Source organism: Colobus angolensis, unplaced genomic scaffold (genome assembly GCF_000951035.1).
Source record: "Colobus angolensis palliatus isolate OR3802 unplaced genomic scaffold, Cang.pa_1.0 Scaffold299, whole genome shotgun sequence".
Classification (NCBI taxonomy): domain Eukaryota; kingdom Metazoa; phylum Chordata; class Mammalia; order Primates; family Cercopithecidae; genus Colobus; species Colobus angolensis.
The window spans coordinates 3,791,542-3,809,422 of record NW_012116254.1 but is presented as its reverse complement, the minus strand read 5'-3'; the positions used below and the strand labels follow the sequence as shown (position 1 = coordinate 3,809,422).

Sequence of the window (17,881 nt, the reverse complement as noted above, 5' to 3'; positions counted from 1 at the left end):
ATCCCAGCACTTTGGGAGGCTGAGGCGGGCAGATCATCTGAGGTCAGGAGTTCGAGACCAGCCTGGCCAACACGGTGAAACCCTGTCTGTACTGAAGTAAAAAAATTAGCCGGGTGTGGTGATGCTCTGCCTGTAATCCCAGCTGCTTGGAAGGCTGAGGCAAGAGAATGGCTTGAGCCCAGGAGACAGAGGTTGCAGTGAGCTCACACTGCACCACTGCACTGCACTCCAGCCTGGGTGACAGAGTGAAACTCCGTCTCAAAACAAAACAAAACAGAAAACTACTGCTAGAAACTGTTAGAATGGCCCAGATATATTAATACTTTGCCCTCTAGAACTTTGTCTTCCACACTTTGTCTTCTCTACAGAGGTAGCATATAAATATTTTGCCTGAGCATGTATTTTGAATGTGATCCCCAAACTAAGGGAAAACACTACATTGGTTCGTCTAAGTGAATAGGCTGTTGTTTAAAAATATCTAAATATATTTTAAAATAGAAGTTTAAAATATTTTAAATACTTATTAAATATTGTTTATATAGTTGCTTTCTTATTGCCTAGGTTTTTTATTTTATTTGTTTTTAATTTGGGTTTTTAGATAAGCAAGCATAGATTTTTGTAGCAAACTCCTTACTGGTCATCGTGCCTCCAGTTTCGCTTCTCAGGTGAAGCTGAGCATATTCTTCAATGGTTTGAAATTTTTCAGTTCTTCAGTATCTGTAGCCTTCAATATAAACTTCAACACTCTCATGTGATTTCAAGCCTACCGTAAGGTGCCCCTTCCTCCTTCTCCTTCTCTTTTATCCTTCCCCAGTATTTGTCCTATGTACCATTTTTACCACTGCTGAGCCTTTACTCGTTGTGACCTTTATTTAACCCTTTTAAGTGGCTAACTCCTCAGCCTGTCAGTTAAGACCTACCTCTGGCATTGCCCTTTCCCTCAAACCATCTGTGACCCATCTCCGTGGGTCATAGCATCACTGTAGTTTCTTTTCTGTCTCCAGCAGACTGAGAAGGATCCTCTTATCTTTACAGTTCTGTCAATGAATATTTTCTAAATAATTAAATAACTTTACCGTTATCATATTCTTGCAATTCCTGATGCAAGTGTATTCTTATAAATAATTTAGCAGTATTTTGACAGTAATACAGGGAATATGTTGTTTCTTCCGGTGTCCCACAATGATGTTAATTTTCTTTTAGTACAAGAAAAAAAGATGCCACATAGTGAAGTGGATTTTGATACCTGCAAAAAATTGTTCACTAGAGTTTTTGTTTGCTTTATCCAGTATCAATTTGACAGTCTAGTACTAGGTATACGTTATGAACACCACAATAGAAACATCCCTCACATAAATCAGTGTATTAGTCAGCTCAGGCTGCCATAACAAAACACTATAGACTGGGTAGCTTAAACAGTTTTCTCACTGTTCTGGAGCCTGGAAGTCCAGGATCAGGGTACTGGCATGGCTTGGTTCTGGTGAGGGCCCTCTTTCTGGCTTGCAGACGGCCAGGCTTCAGGCCATAGCAAACAGTTAAAATACCACATGCTATTACTTGATTCAGGGTTTATTAATAAATGATGGCTCCAGACCAATATATTATTTTAGATTTTAAAATAGTGAGTGAGCTATTGTTGAATTTTATCAGGGATTAAATGGAAATTATATAGAACTAAGAAAAAGTAGTATACCAGATAATTTACTTCTGCATGTATCTTTTTTTTTTTTTCTCTGGTATAGAGTCTTGTTCTGTCACCCAGGCTGGAGTGCGGTGGCGCTATCTCAGTTCACTGCAACCTCCATCTCCTGGGTTCAAGCAATTCTCTTGCCTCAGCCTCCCAGGTAGCTGAGATTACAGGCACACGCTACCATGCCCAGATAATTTTTGTAGTTTTAGTAGAGGTGGTTTTTTGCCATGTTGGCCAGGCTGGTCTTGAACTTCTGGCCTCAAGTGATCTGCCCGCCTTGGCCTCCCTAATTGCTGAGATTACAGGCATGAGCCATCACACCCAGCCACCATTGATCTTTTGATAAAGGTCATTTTCAAAAACTTACATTAGCAGAGTTCTTTGTGTAGTTTATTAGGCACTTTCATGTTTATGATAGCATTTGATCACTTGTAAACTTGGTGACATTGACAAAGAAAATCACTTTCATTTTCTTTTATAGATATGGAAATTGATCTCAGAGAGGCTGAGATCTGCTCAGGCTCAGCGAGGTCTCAAAACTGTTACTAGTACTTTTTCTTCAAAATATGTGTGCCGAGAGTTTTTGGCTGAGCCTGGATGGATTGCCATTTTGTGTGTGTGACTTTTTTGAAGTCTGGACAGCAGAAGAATGTGTTTGGTGGTTGCAGTCAGTAACTTTTTCTATTCAACTTTATTTCTGAAATTAAGGCAGCAAGTACTGCTAACTGGTCTTATCATTTATTCTCTGCCAGGCCCTCTAGCTGTGGAAATGACAAGAAAGCCAGATAATTAAATCTGTCTCTTTTTTTTTGGAAAGAGGGTCTCTGTCACCCAGGCTGGTGTGCAGTAGCATCATCACAGCTCACTGCAGCCTTGGCCTACCGGGCACAAGCAGTGCTCCCACCTCAGCCTCCTGAGTAGCTGGGACTACAGGAGCATAACACCACACCCGGCTAACTCTTTTACTTTTTGTCAGGCTGGTCTCAAACTCCTGGGATCAAGCAGTCTTCCCACCTCAACTTCCCAAAGTGCTGGAATTGTAGGGGTGAACCACCACACCTGGCCAAATCTTTCACTTAAAAACAAAAACAGGCCGGGCACAGTGGCTCAAGCCTGTAATCCCAGCACTTTGGGAGGCCGAGACAGGCGGATCACGAGGTCAGGAGATCGAGACACAGTGAAACCCCGTCTCTACTAACAAAAAAAAAACGAGCCGGGCGAGGTGGCGGATGCCTGTAGTCCCAGCTACTGGGCAGGCTGAGGCAGGAGAATGGTGTAAACCCGGGAGGCGGGGCTTGCAGTGAGCTGAGATCCGGCCACTGCACTCCAGCCTGGGCTACAGAGCCAGACTCCGTCTCAAAAAAAAGAAAAAAAAAAAAAAAAAAAAACAAAAAAAAAAGAAAAACAGCAATGCTCCTTAAAACTTTGACTGGGTTCCTGAGAAGAACAACTGAGACTCCCTATGTAGCAGTTGGAGGGTAAACTGTTTGTTCTAGTAACAGATAATCCCTGGCCCCTGATCTTTTACTTGTCACATTTGTATTTGTATGTGGAATATCTAGACTAATGACTTACTGTCTCCATCCAGAAATTCTCCATCCATTTTTTTTTTTCATTCTGGTGGCATAAGAATAGAGACTGGGCTGCAGTTAACTGAGAACTTACTATATGTTTAAATTACTTAAGTGGTGATGCTTTAATTATGTTAATTCCAGTATTGTAGAGTTTTATCTTGTTTTGTTGAAGAGCAAATTTTTTTTTTTCTGGGAGTCACTCATCTCACATGTAAAAAAATATGTTTAAGCAATTTTTTGGAACGGATCTAAAAGAAAAAAGATTGCTGGGAAGTATGGTTTCCAATAAAAATTGAGTGCATAATCCATATAGTACTTAAGACAAATCCTTTTTGCCATATGTGAAATTGGATGGAAAGGATTGATACTTTTACCGATGATATATTTTAAAACAAGTAAAGAAAATGAAACTATCAGTACCATGTAAAGTTGGTTTTAAAACACAATTTTGAATAACATGATGCCACAGAACTCATCCCAGCCCTCAGGATGTTCATGCTGTGGGGAGGAAGACCTAATTGCAGAGGGTTTTCTTTTTAAATTTTTTTACTTTTATCAAAGCAATATGTGTATGGCTTTCAAAGTCAAAAAGCTCGTCAATTTATAAAGAAAGAAGCCATTTGCCTCATTCCTCCTTGACCTGAGCCTCACTCCTTAGAAGCAGACTATTGACTTATGCTATGGAAGGGTTTCACACAATTATACCACCAGCAGCACACTCAGGCTTGAGTGAGCACAAGCATACTAGTCCTCCCTTATTTACAGTTTCGCTTTCCACAGTTTCAGTTGCATGCAGTCAATCACAGTCTGAAAATACTGAAATGGGAAATTCCAGAAATAAGTAATTTATACATTTTAAATTGTGGGCTGTTATGAGTAGCATGATGAAGTCTTGCACCATCCTGTTCCATTCTACATGGGACGTGAGTTACTCATTTGTCCAGCGTCTCCGTGCTGTATATGCTGCCTGCCTCAGCTACCTGTTAGTCACTTAGCAGTCATCTTGGTTATCAGAGTAAATGTTATAATATCACAGTGCTTATGTTCAGGTAACCCTTATTTTACTTAATAATGACCCTAAAGTGTAAGAGCGGTGATGTTGGCATATTGTTATAATTACTGTATTTTATTATTAGTTACTGTTGTTGATCTCTTACTATGCCTAATTTATAAATTAAACTTTACCAGAGGTGTGTATATATAGGAAAAAATATATAGTATATTTAGGGTTTGGTACTATCCGTGGTTTCAGGCATCCCCTGGGGATCTTGGAATATATGCCCCATAGATAAGGGGGGATTATTGTACCATACTTCTCTTCCATCTCTCCCTTTTCCAACCAATTATTGGTTATATCAGCATTCCATATTTACTACTACTATGAATAGTGCTCATAGCTGAATGGTAAAAAAAATATGACTTTTATTCTTATAGTTGATTTGTGGTTTAGTTATAGCATTCTAGATTGAAACTAATTTTTCTGCAGTTTTGAAGACATTGTACCTTTTAATTTTCTCATTCATTGGACTGTTTTCTGATTGAACCCTTTTGGCTAAAAAGGCTCATGTTCTTCAGTTTGGGGATATTTTCTCTTAATATTTCTTCAATAATTGCTTATTTTTTCTTGTCTCTTTTTGGAACTGATTATTTTAACAGATTTATACTACAATTTTATTTTTTCTTTAATTGTGTTTGGTAGGTTTTCTTAATTTCATCTTGCAACCACTTTTTTTGAACTTTTAATCCTAATGTAGCAATTGCTGCTTGATCCCTGAATGGGATCTGTTCTTATGGTATTCTGTTTTTGTTTCATAGCTACAATGGCTTTTATCTAAGGATGTTCATTTAAAAAATGCATTTTTCTACTTCATGCATCTTCTCTTCCTTAGAGTCTCCATTTCTGTTTGATATGTCTTTCCATATTAAGAATTGTTCTTTCTTGACTATTTGTTTAATCGTAAGGGACTGAGAAGCTCTTTGGAAATTCCATGTGTGTGGTCAGGGCTTGTTTACTGGTGGGTTTCAGTATTAAGTGAATGAAGAAATTGGCTATTTCATTGAGGTGAGGCTCCCAAATGTCAGTATTGGGAGGAAGTCTTTCTTCCTGGACAACTGGCCAATTTCCAGAGTAATTTTCCTAATAGGTCCGTGGCCTGGGGGTTGGGGACCCCTACATTACTCTCACGGACCTATTAGGAACTGGGCCACTCAGCAGGAGGTGAGTGGCAGGCGAATGAGCTAAGCTTCTTCTGTATTTACAGCCATGCCCCATGGCTCACATTAGTGCCATCACCACCACCCCCCAGCCACTGTCTGTGGAAAAACTGTCCTCCACGAAACCGGTCCCTGATGCCACAAAGGTTGGGGACCGCTGGAGTAATTGACTGCGAATAGGAATACTTGGAGGGGTGTGGTAGGATATAAAACTAGAATGTCAGTTTAAAGAGTTTGGTTCTTATTATGCCTTAGTCTGTTTCTAAGGAATGGGGCTCAGGTCAAGGAGGAATAAGGCAAATGTCTTCTTTCTTTCTTTTTAAACGGAAGAGCTTTTTGACTTTGAAAGCCATACACATATTGCTTTGACAAAAGTAAACAAATTTAAAAAGAAAGCCCTCTGCAATTAGGTCTTCCTCCCCTCAGGCACTAATGGGACTAGGGCCTGAGCTCTGCCTCCTGTTAGGTCAGTGGTGGCATTAGATTCTCACAGGAACATGAACCCTGTTGTGAACTGTGCATGCGAGGGATCTATGTTGTGTACTCCTTGTAAGAATCTAATGCCTGATGATCTATCAGTATCTCCCATCATCCCCAGACGGGGCCGTCTAGTTGCAGAAAAACAAACTCAGGGCTCCCACTGATTCTACATTATGGTGAGTTGTATAATTATTACAGTATGTATTACAATGTAATGATAATAGAAATAAAGTACATAATAAATATAATATTCTGGAATCATCCTGAAACCACCACCACCCCCCAGCCCGTCTGTGGAAAAACTGTCTTCCACAAAACCGGTCCCTGGTGCCACAAAGGTTGGGGACCGCTGGAGTAGTTGACTGCAAATAGGAATACTTGGAGGGGTGTGGTAGGATATAAAACTAGAATGTCAGTTTAAGGAGTTTGGTTCTTATTCAGTAGGCAATGGGAATCGAGGTAGCAAGATATAAACCTTTAAGGGAGAAAACTCACAAGGGTTGAGATATCAAGATTACAGGGGTATCTATTGAAAGAGTCTTGCAAGAGATAGCAAAGGCTGCGATAGTGACAACTGTGATGGTAGTTGTACTATGGGAATTCAAAAAAGAACAAAACCCCTGTGGACTGGAAGGACTATAAGCAGAACTTGAGCTAGGTTCTGTGAAGAGTGAGTAGGAGTCAACAACAACCCTGTTGTAAACTTGAATTTTAAATTAGTTTTATACCACAACATATCTCAGTGACAAAAAAAGCAAACAACTATTATTTAGCATTTTATTTCAACCGAATAAAAGTTGATTAAAAGTGAAGTCTTATTTCCTAATATTTGAGTCTTGCAGGTATATATATTCTAAAAAACTGTTCTCTTCAAGTTTAAGGGTTAGCATGTCAGGAATTAATTAAGCCCTGTAGTCATAGGAGATGGGGAAAAGTGGACCTGAAATGAGGACAAGAAAAGGACAAGTTGCAGAAATGAGAACACGTAAGTCTTCAAAAGAATGTGTTGCACAATATAAAAAGAATTAGTGCATAAGGGTAAAGAAGTAATGATTTGTAGTATCATAGGAAAATGACAAAAGAATGTAAAAGACTGACTTATAGAGAATAAGAGGGGTAGTGGGCTAAATTCCTCAACTCAAAATTAATAAATGAAGAGGAATGATAAGGAAAAAGGTAAAAAAAGATATGTCCTGCTGGCAGGCTAGAGCATGTTTTGGAAGCCTAACCAAGCTATTACAGGTTTGGATCATAATCCCAAAAGTCCCGGATGCCATAATTCCTAAAGTCTCAAATCCCAAAAGATTGAAATCCTGAATGTTGAAATCTTGAAAGCTGAATTTTGGGGAAGGGATTAGTGTGTTTTAGGAATATAAACAGGATAGTTATATCAGGTTAGGTGCATCATGTTAGGCGGAACTATTACCATGTTCTTGCCTTTATTTGCATTTGGTGGGAAATTCAGGTAAGTGGATTGGCTACCAGATGCTGCAGTGGTGAAAACCTAAGTTTAAAAATGCGTCATTTGCCTGTGTTAGCATTCCTTCCAGCTGATGGCATTCCAGGAGCTTTTAATGAGTTGAACCCACATTTGCCTGAAGAAGCCAGCGAAGTTACTGACTGGTTCAAAAATAGTTATGTGCATAGTAGGGTAAGAAGACACTGATGCAGCAGTATTGCTTTTGATTACCAGTGTTGTTTCCACCAAAGTTGTGATCTCTATATAAGTGGATGTGAAATGGATTGCTGGGTACCCAAAACAACATAGAAGCATGGCACAGAGGATGGGAACTTTTATTTATTTTTTATTTTATTTATTTATTTATTTATTTTTTGAGATGGAGTTTCGCTCTTGTTGCCCAGGCTAGAGTGCAATGGTGTGATCTTGGCTCACCACAACCTCCACCTCCCGGGTTCAAGCAATTCTCCTGCCTCAGCCTCCTGAGTAGCTGGGATTACAGGTGTACCCCACCAAGCCCAGCTAATTTTGTATTTTTAGTAGAGACGGGGGTTTCTCCATGTTGGCCAGGCTAGTCTCGAACTCCGGACCTCAGGTGATCCACCCGCCTCTCCCAAAGAGCTGTCATTAGAGGTGTGAGTCACCGCGCCCGGCTGATGATGGGAACTTTTAATAGGGAAAGCTCATGTTGATGTATATCAAACCACAGAAGAATTTCAGAAAGAGCAATGCCACCTAGAAAATGAATGTGAACATTTTGTCTGAGGAGAGCCATGTTCTAAAAGAAAAAAAAGCAGCTATTCATTGTGATGCAGGACATCAAAATATAGTTAATGATGGAGAAAGCCAACCAGCTCTTAAGGAATATCTCCGTGCAATTGCCCATAATCTATCCCTGTAATAACACATTATCATATGTCGATTTTTTTTCAGCTTTTTTCTTTTTCAGTTGTTTTCACTATTTTCAGTTGTCAGCGTGATTTTTTACAATTCCCAATGCTATGTATTTCATCTTTACATCATTTGCGAATACTGGAGGTATAAACTGTGTAGAGACTTTTAGAGAGTTCTAATTTGTTTTATGCATTCTTTGCAAATTTGACTGCAAAATTACGTTACCACAGTGTTGACTTTGTGTTTAGGCATTGTGCGTGTATGTAAAAACGTTGAAACTTCCTCAGTAAATGAAGAAAGGTTCTTTCTGTATATCTGTCTGCATTAGTGAAAAATAAAATTTCTTGTTATCTCGGCTCTTTGGGCAATTGCATATGCAGTGGTTACCTACTGTAGTTTTTGATTGATCTGTCAAAAGACTTAGGTTGTTTGTCATGGTATTTCAGATGATCACAGTTATAAAGCTAGGTGAACACACTTACCAACCATAGTGATAATGTATTTATACATTTCCTTTTTCACCTCTTTCTTTGTGAATATGGTTCACCTCATGGCTATTACACCTGTGTGACTATCATTAGTATACCTTAGTGCCGCAAAAATATATATATGCTATCATTGCCTATTTTTTTGTGTAAAGTGGTCTTTGAAGTGTTCTGTTGTGTTTTTATGTTGCTCAAATGACACATTTGCCTCTTTAAAAATTTGTTTTTAATTGAGACAGGGTCTCACTCTGTTGCCCAAGCTGGAGTGCAGTACCATGATCCTGGCTCACCACAGCCTCAGCCTTCCTCAGGTTCAGGTGATCCTCTCACCTCAGCCTCCCGAGTAGCTGGGACTATAGGTGCACACCATCACACCCAGCTAATTTTGACAGGGTTTCGCCATGTTACCCAGGCTGGTCTCGAGCTCCTGGGCTCAAGCGATCCACCTACCTTGACCTCCCAAAGTGCTGGAATTATAGGTATGAGTCACCATGCTCAGCCCCCAAATTCTTTAAAAGATAACTCCCCTTTTAAAAATATGAATGAGGGCTGGGTGCTATGACTTACGCCTGTAATCCAGGAGACCAAGGTGGGTGGATCACTTGAGACCAGGAGTTCAAGACCAGTCTGGGCAACATGATGACACCCCGTTTGTATTAAAAACACAAAAATTAGCCGGATGTGGTGGTGTGCACCTATGGTCCCAGCTACTCGGGAGGCCAAGGTGGGAGGATCACCTGAACTTGGGGAGGTCGAGGCTGCAGTAAGCCATGATTACACCACTGTACTCCAGGCTGGGCGACTCCAGCAGGGTGACAGAGTGAAACCTTGTCTCAAATGAAAAAAAAAAAAAATTTAGGCTGAATGCAGTGGCTCGTACTTGTAATCCCAGCCCTTTGGGAGGCTGAGGTGGAGGATAACTTGAGATTAGCCTAGGCAGCAAAGTGAGACCCTGTCTCTATATTATTGTAATTTTTTTAAAAGAATCTAAAAAATTATTCTTCCTAGAATTACATTTTTGAGATTTTGATGTTTCTTGATTGTCATTTTTGGGATTTTAGACGTCAGGGTTTTGATCTTTTGGATTTTCAAGATTTGGTATTATGGTGTTTGAGATTTGTGTATTTTGGTATTATGATCGACTTCCACTTTACCAGGTTTACTTTAAAAGTTTCCCCAAGTAATGCAGACAGTGATTCTCAGCTACAGCATTTTTATACTAATGATTGTGATGGATTTTATAAATTCTGAATTGAGCTAATTATAATAATTATATAGTTTGACAGTATGCTTTGGTTTTTAGTTGTGACTTGAGAAGTATTTTATATGGTATTTTTAACAAGGAGAAAAAAACAGTTACAAAGATCATCTTCACTAAACTAAATGCCATGGAATAATTTAGATTGTAGTTTATTTTATAAAATGAAAGTGTAAATGAAGTGAAGCGAGGGTGTTGCTGCTATCAAAAGTTAAAAAGAAAACAAATATTTAACTCACTATTGTATTAACTTTTCTTAAAAGTCATATGACTTTATACTTTGTCTTTAACAAGGTCTCAAACTAATCTTTTAGAAGATGACTAGTAAGGGAGCAAGGCAAGTGTGTAATAACTTTTAACACAGCTAATCTTTACATTATACAGTTGGCTGGGGAACAGACCAGGGAGTTGATGGATTCGGAGAAGAGCCGGGAATTAAATCGCAACTAATGAACCTTATTCGATCTGTAAGAACCGTGATGAGAGGTAAGAAGAAAAGCCAATAGAGCACTCTTAAGTTTTAATGTTGTGGTTTAACTAGCGAAGGTTCTAAATGTGAATACCACATATGCCATTTGTAGTGGGAATTTTTTTCTCTTTTAACATGGCTTTAATGTCCATCAGTGACAGACTGGATTAAGAAAATGTGGCACATATACACCATGGAATACTATGCAGCCATAAAAAAGGATGAGTTCGTGTCCTTTGTAGGGACATGGATGCAGCTGGAAACCATCAATCTCAGCAAACTGTCGCAAGAACAGAAAACCAAATACTGCATATTCTCACTCATAGGTGGGAATTGAACAATGAGATCACTTGGACACAGGAAGGGGAGCATCACACACCGGGTCCTAGTGTGGGGAGGGGGTGGGGGAAGGGATAGCATTAGGAGATATACCTAATGTAAATAACGAGTTAATGGGTGCAGCACACCAACATGGCACATGTATACATATGTAACAAACCTGCCCGTTGTGCACATGTACCCTAGAACTTAAAATATAAAAAAAAAGTTAAATAAAACAAAACAAAAAGTTCCTGGTTTTTTTTTTTTCTTTCTTAGTTTGCTTCTTACTTCAATTTAAGCCAGTTGGTACAAATAGAATGCGTAGTATAATCTGTATTATCTGTTTGTGTGTTACCTGTCAGAGCTAAAAGACAAAATTATATTCTTACCTTTTGGAAACTGTTGCTTCCAAGTTGTAAAATCATGTACAGTATTGGGAGATTTTCGAGAGAAAGCTGGGCATGTTGGTTTACTCCTGTAATCCCAGCACTTTGGGAGGCCAAGGCAGGCAGATCACCTGAGGTCAGGAGTTCCGAGACCAGCCTGGCCAACATGGTGAAACCCTGTCTCTACTAAAAATACAAAATTAGCCAGTGGTGCATACCTGTAAGCCTAGCTATTCAGGAGGCTGAGACAGGATGATGGCCTGAACCCAGGAGGTGGAGGGTGCAGTGAGCTGGGATTGTGCCACGCCACTGCATTCCAACCTGGGAGACAGAGCAAAACTCTGTCTCAAAAAAATAAATAAATAAATAAAACAGAATAAAAATAGAGATCTGGTATCTGTCATTCTACTGGAAAATATTTTTGAGCAATTCAAGAAAAAAAGAGTTCAAAAACCTTTTATTCAAAATCGTTATAATTAGGACCTCTTCTCCCTTTAATCACAACCTTGGATACAGTGGTAAGTAAGTTCATTTTTAATGTAGTAAAATGACACTACAGAATCTTCTTTGCATTGTATTTCTAATCTCAAATGTCAGTGACAACCCTGTGGGTCTACTTCTGCCTGGCTTCAATGCACTTGTGTTCCTGGGGTTGCACCGGGAGTATCCACAGATGTTTCACATTGATCTAGCTGTTACAGTGCAACCCTTACTCCCAGTTATATAAGCTCTCTTTAAAATAAGTTTTGGATCTCATGATCCAATGTGTTTTAGAATGTTTCTTTGTTATAACTATTTACAACATGATTATGATGACATATTGTTAAATATTTCTATCCTTCCTGGAGGCTAATAATTATTTTCTAGTTTTTTCTCTGTTTTTTCTTTATAGTAACAAACTTTTTTTTTCTCTTTGCAGTGCCGTTGATAATAGTAAACTCAATTGCAATTGTGTTACTTTTATTATTTGGATGAATATCAGTGGAGGAAATGGAGACTCAGAAGAAGACATGCCAGTAGAAATTATTACTTCGGTCATTATTGGAATATTTATATCTTAGCTGGCTGACCTTGCACTTGTCAAAAATGTAAAACTGAAATAAAACCAGAGTTTCTATTTATCTGGTTTTTTTTAATGTTGCACTTGTAGTTTTCATTACAAAAAGATCAGATCATGAGAGGTAGTAACTCTCCAGGACTGGAATATCTGATTGCTCATTGTTAATAGTAGTTCATGCTGTGATGAGATTGTTAAAAGGGTGCAAGACTGTTGCTTCTCTTTTTTTTTTAGATATTTTTCTATCTCTCACTTCTCAGGGATGAATTTTTTTTTTCAAAGTTTTGAAGTTCCTTGCAACTTAGCTATGATGTGAGTGGTTATCCCTAGATAAAATTTAAAGGATTTTTAAAAAGCAATTACTGCACATAAAATGATAAATAGGTAATTTGAATAATTTTATTTTAAGCTTCTTGGTTAATTATTTTGTCTATTGTCTCAGCTATAAGTTCAAATTTATACATATTATTAAGTATTAATATTCTCTGATTTCAGGGAGAATTCTGTCAGTCACATGATGATTATGTTTTTGTTTAACATTCTTCCCATGCATTTGTTATTTTATTAATTGGCCTGAATGATGAGACCAGACCAGTATCTACAGATTTTCATTGTCAGAAAAATCTATAAGTCTGCCCTTTTTACAGTGATGATTTAAAAAAAAAAAAAACCAGCATAAATATTAGCCTGCAAGAGCAGTCCTAAACAATCACAGTTAAACTGTACTACCCAAGAAAACTGTTTATTGTGAAGCATTTACCTTCAAAACAATAATTACATTTCTGTTTCTTGGTGGAGTAGCACATTGTGGAGTGTGATTCTTAATTCTTCATTAAGTTTATCAATAGGACATTCGTGCTGGATAGGTTTTTTGTTTTTATGTCTCAGACCATTTTGTGAGGTTATTTGCCCATCTCATAATACAGATTTATGCAGAAAGGTTGAAATTATGTAAATGGTTTTTATGGAAATTAATCAGTTACAGTATTTTAAAGGGGTAGAATGGCATCTTTGTTTATAGGAGAACATTTGTAAATAAAGTTGAATTTCTAAGTCAAGCACTTGTTTTTGTACCTTAGTATAAACCTTTCAGTGTTACAAACTGCATTAATCTCCATTTTGTGTGAACACTTCTTATTATATGTTCTTTGCTGTAAAATTACTGAGTATAGAGTTAATGAAAGTAAATATTTACATCTTTTTTTTTTCTTCTTCGGTGAATTAACTGAATTGCTGACATACATCCAGAAGACTCACGAGCAACTTTTATTTCACAACTTAAGTTACTTCTAAAACTATGGAGCCGGTATTAAGTACCTTTTGGCCTTTCCTGAGTTAGAGATGGATGATCTTTGGACTGTAGGCTTGCAGCTAGTCCAAGGAATGTACCAGGGATTCTTAGTTGATTACTTGGCTCATGTGAATGACTAATTTGGTACTTAGAGGCCATGTTCTTTTAGCCTTACAAAGAACTCATGCATGAGTTCAAGTTTGAGCTACTGAAAAGATTCAAAAGAAGCAGTTACTTGAGGGCAGGCCCATTTCCCCATATGAGCAGTACAAAATTTTTTAAAAAGAAAGACCTTGATCTGATATTATTTTTCATGTAAGACATTACAGCATACCTTCATCTTAATTCAGTGTTGGGATATTGTTCAAATATTCCATCAGGGAGCAGTCACAGAAGGACCAGGATCAAAGTATTCTGTAGCCAAGTAGTTCTGAGGAAAGTGAAGCAATGAACATCAAAATACGTCATATCTGGAGACCACTTCCTAATTCCAGTATGTGGCTAAAGAAGGGTCTGTAAGCTTTCACAGGTCAGCCTTGGTTTCCCCACAGCAGTTGTGATTCAGTAAACATAGTGTGTTATTTTAATAGACAATGACTTAAGTGCCTGTTGGCCTGCCCACGTCCTCCCCTTTATCTATTATCAGGATTAACAATTTGTGATCATTCTGGACTCCAAATACCGATTATGTTTATAGTCCTTATGTATTCTGGCCCTGTGTTTGCATGCCTCTGAACTGTGCGAAGGTTCTTGGCTCTAGTCTGTAGATATTAACCAAATTCATACCCTAGTCGCTAATCAAGTACAGTGGTTTTCCAACTTTTATTGTTCACAGCAGAACCAGATTTTCAAAGGAATTCTGACACAACTGTAACATTCCAGTATCTAAAACAGATGAGAGTAGGTCCATTTGTTTGTTTTTAGTTGAAGTAGGGCTGGGATTCAAAGGCTCACTATTCAGCCTCCACTGCACTCTTGTCAAGCTTCCCAAGGCATTTCCATAAAACTCTAAATTTTCAAAAATATAGTTAAAAAGTATCTTATAAAAACCCCTGCTTTAGCCATACAAAAGAATTAGATAATATCTTCTGTGGGAACATGGATGGAGCTGGAAGCCATCATCCTTAACAAACTAACATAGGAACAGAAAACCAAATACCACATGTTCTCACTTATAAGTGGAAGCTAAATGATAAGACCTTGTGGACATAAGGAGGGGGACAACAGACACTGGGGGTTATTTGAGGGTGGAGGGTGGGAAAGAGTGCCAGAAAAAAGTAACTATTGGGTACTGGGCTTAGTACCTGGATAACAAAATAATCTACCAAACCCCCGTGACACAAGTTTACCTATTTAACAAACTTGTACATGTACCACTAAATCTAAAAGTTAAAAAAGTAAAAATACAAAAAAATAAAATCCCTGCTTTCGGGAGGTTGGAGGGGGTGAGGGATACAGAAGCTACATATTGAGTACAATGTACAGTAGTCCAGTGATGGGTGCACTAAAATTTCAGATTTTACACCACTATACAATTCATCCATGTAACCAGAAACCACTTGTACCCCTAAAGCTACTGAAATAAAAAGCTAGATGAGTTCTCCCACCTTCCTCTCCCCACCAAAATCCTTGCTTTAGATACGATAAGAGTAGGCAATCTGATCTGTGTTCTATATGTGTTAGATGTGTATTACTGGTGAAATGACAAGAGAAAGCAAGATATTTGACTAGTAAAAAGACTAGGAGGCAAGATATATCTAATAAGCAAACCTTTTGCCATGTGACTGAAAGCAAATACACTTCCTAAGACTTCAGTAGTTTTTGGTTATCCTCTCTGTAAAATTGGTCCATAACCTTCAGAACAGAAGTCTGGTCCAGATTATCTATATATATCTTTTCCAGATCACTAATCTTTGAATCCAGTTGTGCTTCAACCAAAGAGATGTTCTCCTGAAAGTGTTTTTTATTAAGTAAATCACTTTCTCATTTATTAGTTTCTAAGTTATTACCAATGTAACGTTTTGAGGCTGGGCACGGTGGCTCATGCCTGTAATGCCAGCACTTTGGGAGGCTGAGGTGGGCAGATCACTTGAGGTCAGGAGTTTGAGAACAGCCTGGCCAACGTGGCAAAACCCCGTCTCTATTAAAAGAACAAAAGTTAGCCGGGTGTGATGGCACATGCCTATGATTCCAGCTACTCAGGAGGCTGAGGCATGAGAATCGCTTGAACCCGGGAGGTGGAGGTTGCAGTGAGCTGAGATTGTGCCACTGCACTCCAGCCTGGGCTACACAGTGACACTCTGTCTCAAAACAACAAAAATAACATTTGATACCAATCAGAATGGAATTCTTTTTTGTTAAGATTTCTCTTGGCCCCTGATTGTTCATTAGAAGTCAAATATTGTGAAAACATTTGATGCAAGGACCTGGGTCACAGTGAGCAATGTCCAAGGGTATCAATGATCAAGATAAAGTTTTTCCCACTGTTTTTGTTCCAGTTGAGATACTGCTTTATGTCTCCACTCCTTTGGGTTTTTTGCCCCCCTTTTTTTTTTCTGAATCCAGCCCCTCCCTTTGGAGGGCTGAATTTCTTCTTATCTTGCCTTTCATCAAGTAGATCCATATGGAGAGGAGAAAGCCATTAGTCCTATCCCATGATTCCACATAATGTGAATGAGGCCAGGCATTGGTGCTCGTGCCTGTAGTCCCAGCACTTTGGGAGACTGAAGTGGAAGAATTGCTTTAACCCAGGAGTTTGAGACCAGCCTGGGCCACATGTGGGACCCCACCCTGTCTACAAAAATCAAAATTAGCCAGTTGTGGTGTGCACCTGTGGTCCCAGCTGTCTGGGGAGGCTGAAGTAGGAGGATCCCTTGAGCCTGGGAAGTCGTGGCTGCAGTGAGCCATGATTGCACCACTGCACTCCATCCTTGGTGACAGAGTGAGGCCCTGTCTCAAAAAAAAAAAAAAAAAAAGTCACTAGGCACTATCAATCACACTACCCAATTGCCCAGTCTTGGAGCCTGATAATTGATGCCTTCTCACTAACCCCAATCTAATCTGTCACCAGTTTCTGTTTTGCCTCCTATGAATTTATCCTCTTTGCTTTGTTTCCATACATTCTAATTAAAGTATCTCTCTTGTAGCCTTGCAGTGGGACTCTTACGTGGTCTCACCCATTCTGGCATCTCTCCTATCCATACTGCAGGCAGAGGAAGCATTTAGAAAAATACATTTCTTATATTACCCACTTAAAATCCTTTGGTGATGTCTTAATCTGGTCAAAGACAGCTGGCTCATAAGGGGAAACTAGAACCAAATCCTTTTTCCTTCAACCAATTAGGCCTCACACAAAACTTAAACTTAGCAAATATGAGTAAGACAGAAAAACTTCAGATTCAGCGGGGAGAAAAAGCAGATGGCTCCTAGTCCAAGGGACAGAATGGGTTACAGCTCTTAACAGGGCTGACTGCAGCCTTGGGTAGTGGGGGTGTTAGATTGTGGCATACAGGTGGCATATATGGGTCCCCAGTCAAGGACAGAGCAGTGGTTTTATCAAGGGGTATAACCCTAGTATAAGGTGTAACCCGAGTATCCTACTATGTCAAGAGGGCTCCAGAAAGTTGTTCAGTCACTTTCATAGTGAGTACATAAGAGTGACCTTTCTCTCTTATTATTCAGGTCCACATAACTACTTGCATCAAGAGGAGACAAGTAGAGACCCCCACGAGTGTGGCAGCGGGGTAGGGAGAGAGGTGGTTCTGGGTGTACCAAGATAGAGCTCGCGTGGAACAGGAAGGCACGGCCCGTAGTGGCTCTAACCGGGAGAGAGGCAGGGTGGGAAGGCTGACTAAAGTTTAGGGATCGCTGAAGCGGGAAAGGAGGGACGTCGCTACCTGAGGGAGTAAAGGAGAAAGCAAGAGGTGCCAGGTGCTATTCAAGCAGCTAAGGAGGAAATGGCGACTTTGGAGATCGGGTTGTCTAGTCAAGTATGACTTCTTAGTTAAACCTCGAGAGTGGACAAGTGGTGGAGGAAGGGAGGGTGAAGGCAAAGAACACTACTCAGTAACACTCGGTTCAACAGTGGTGCTGTGGACTGTAAAACAGCTACCGAAAAAAGGCAAGGGATTATTTTTCCTCGTGCATTCCAGCCCAGGAGGCCGCGCCCTTGGGAAAGCGGGTCTCCAGACGAGCCTAGCTTTCAGTCAGTGGCGTTGCAGACGGAGAACTACTCAACGGCATGGCTGTATGGCTCGGCTGAAACCTCGGGCGAAGGGTGGGGCGAAGCCGCGAAAGGTGGGGT

General features: G+C 39.4%; 1 protein-coding gene across 1 annotated transcript in view; it reads left to right on the top strand.

Moving 5' to 3' along the window:
• Nucleotides 1–13,345, top strand: part of IER3IP1 (immediate early response 3 interacting protein 1) — a 23,432-nt gene extending 10,087 nt beyond the window's left edge. The window contains exons 2-3 of the mRNA XM_011949357.1: nucleotides 10,439–10,540; nucleotides 12,150–13,345. Coding sequence (XP_011804747.1) covers nucleotides 10,439–10,540; nucleotides 12,150–12,205 — 158 coding nt within the window. The 3' untranslated portion in view covers nucleotides 12,206–13,345. The remainder of the gene's footprint in view (nucleotides 1–10,438; nucleotides 10,541–12,149) is intronic.
• The last annotated feature ends 4,536 nt before the right edge of the window (nucleotides 13,346–17,881 follow it).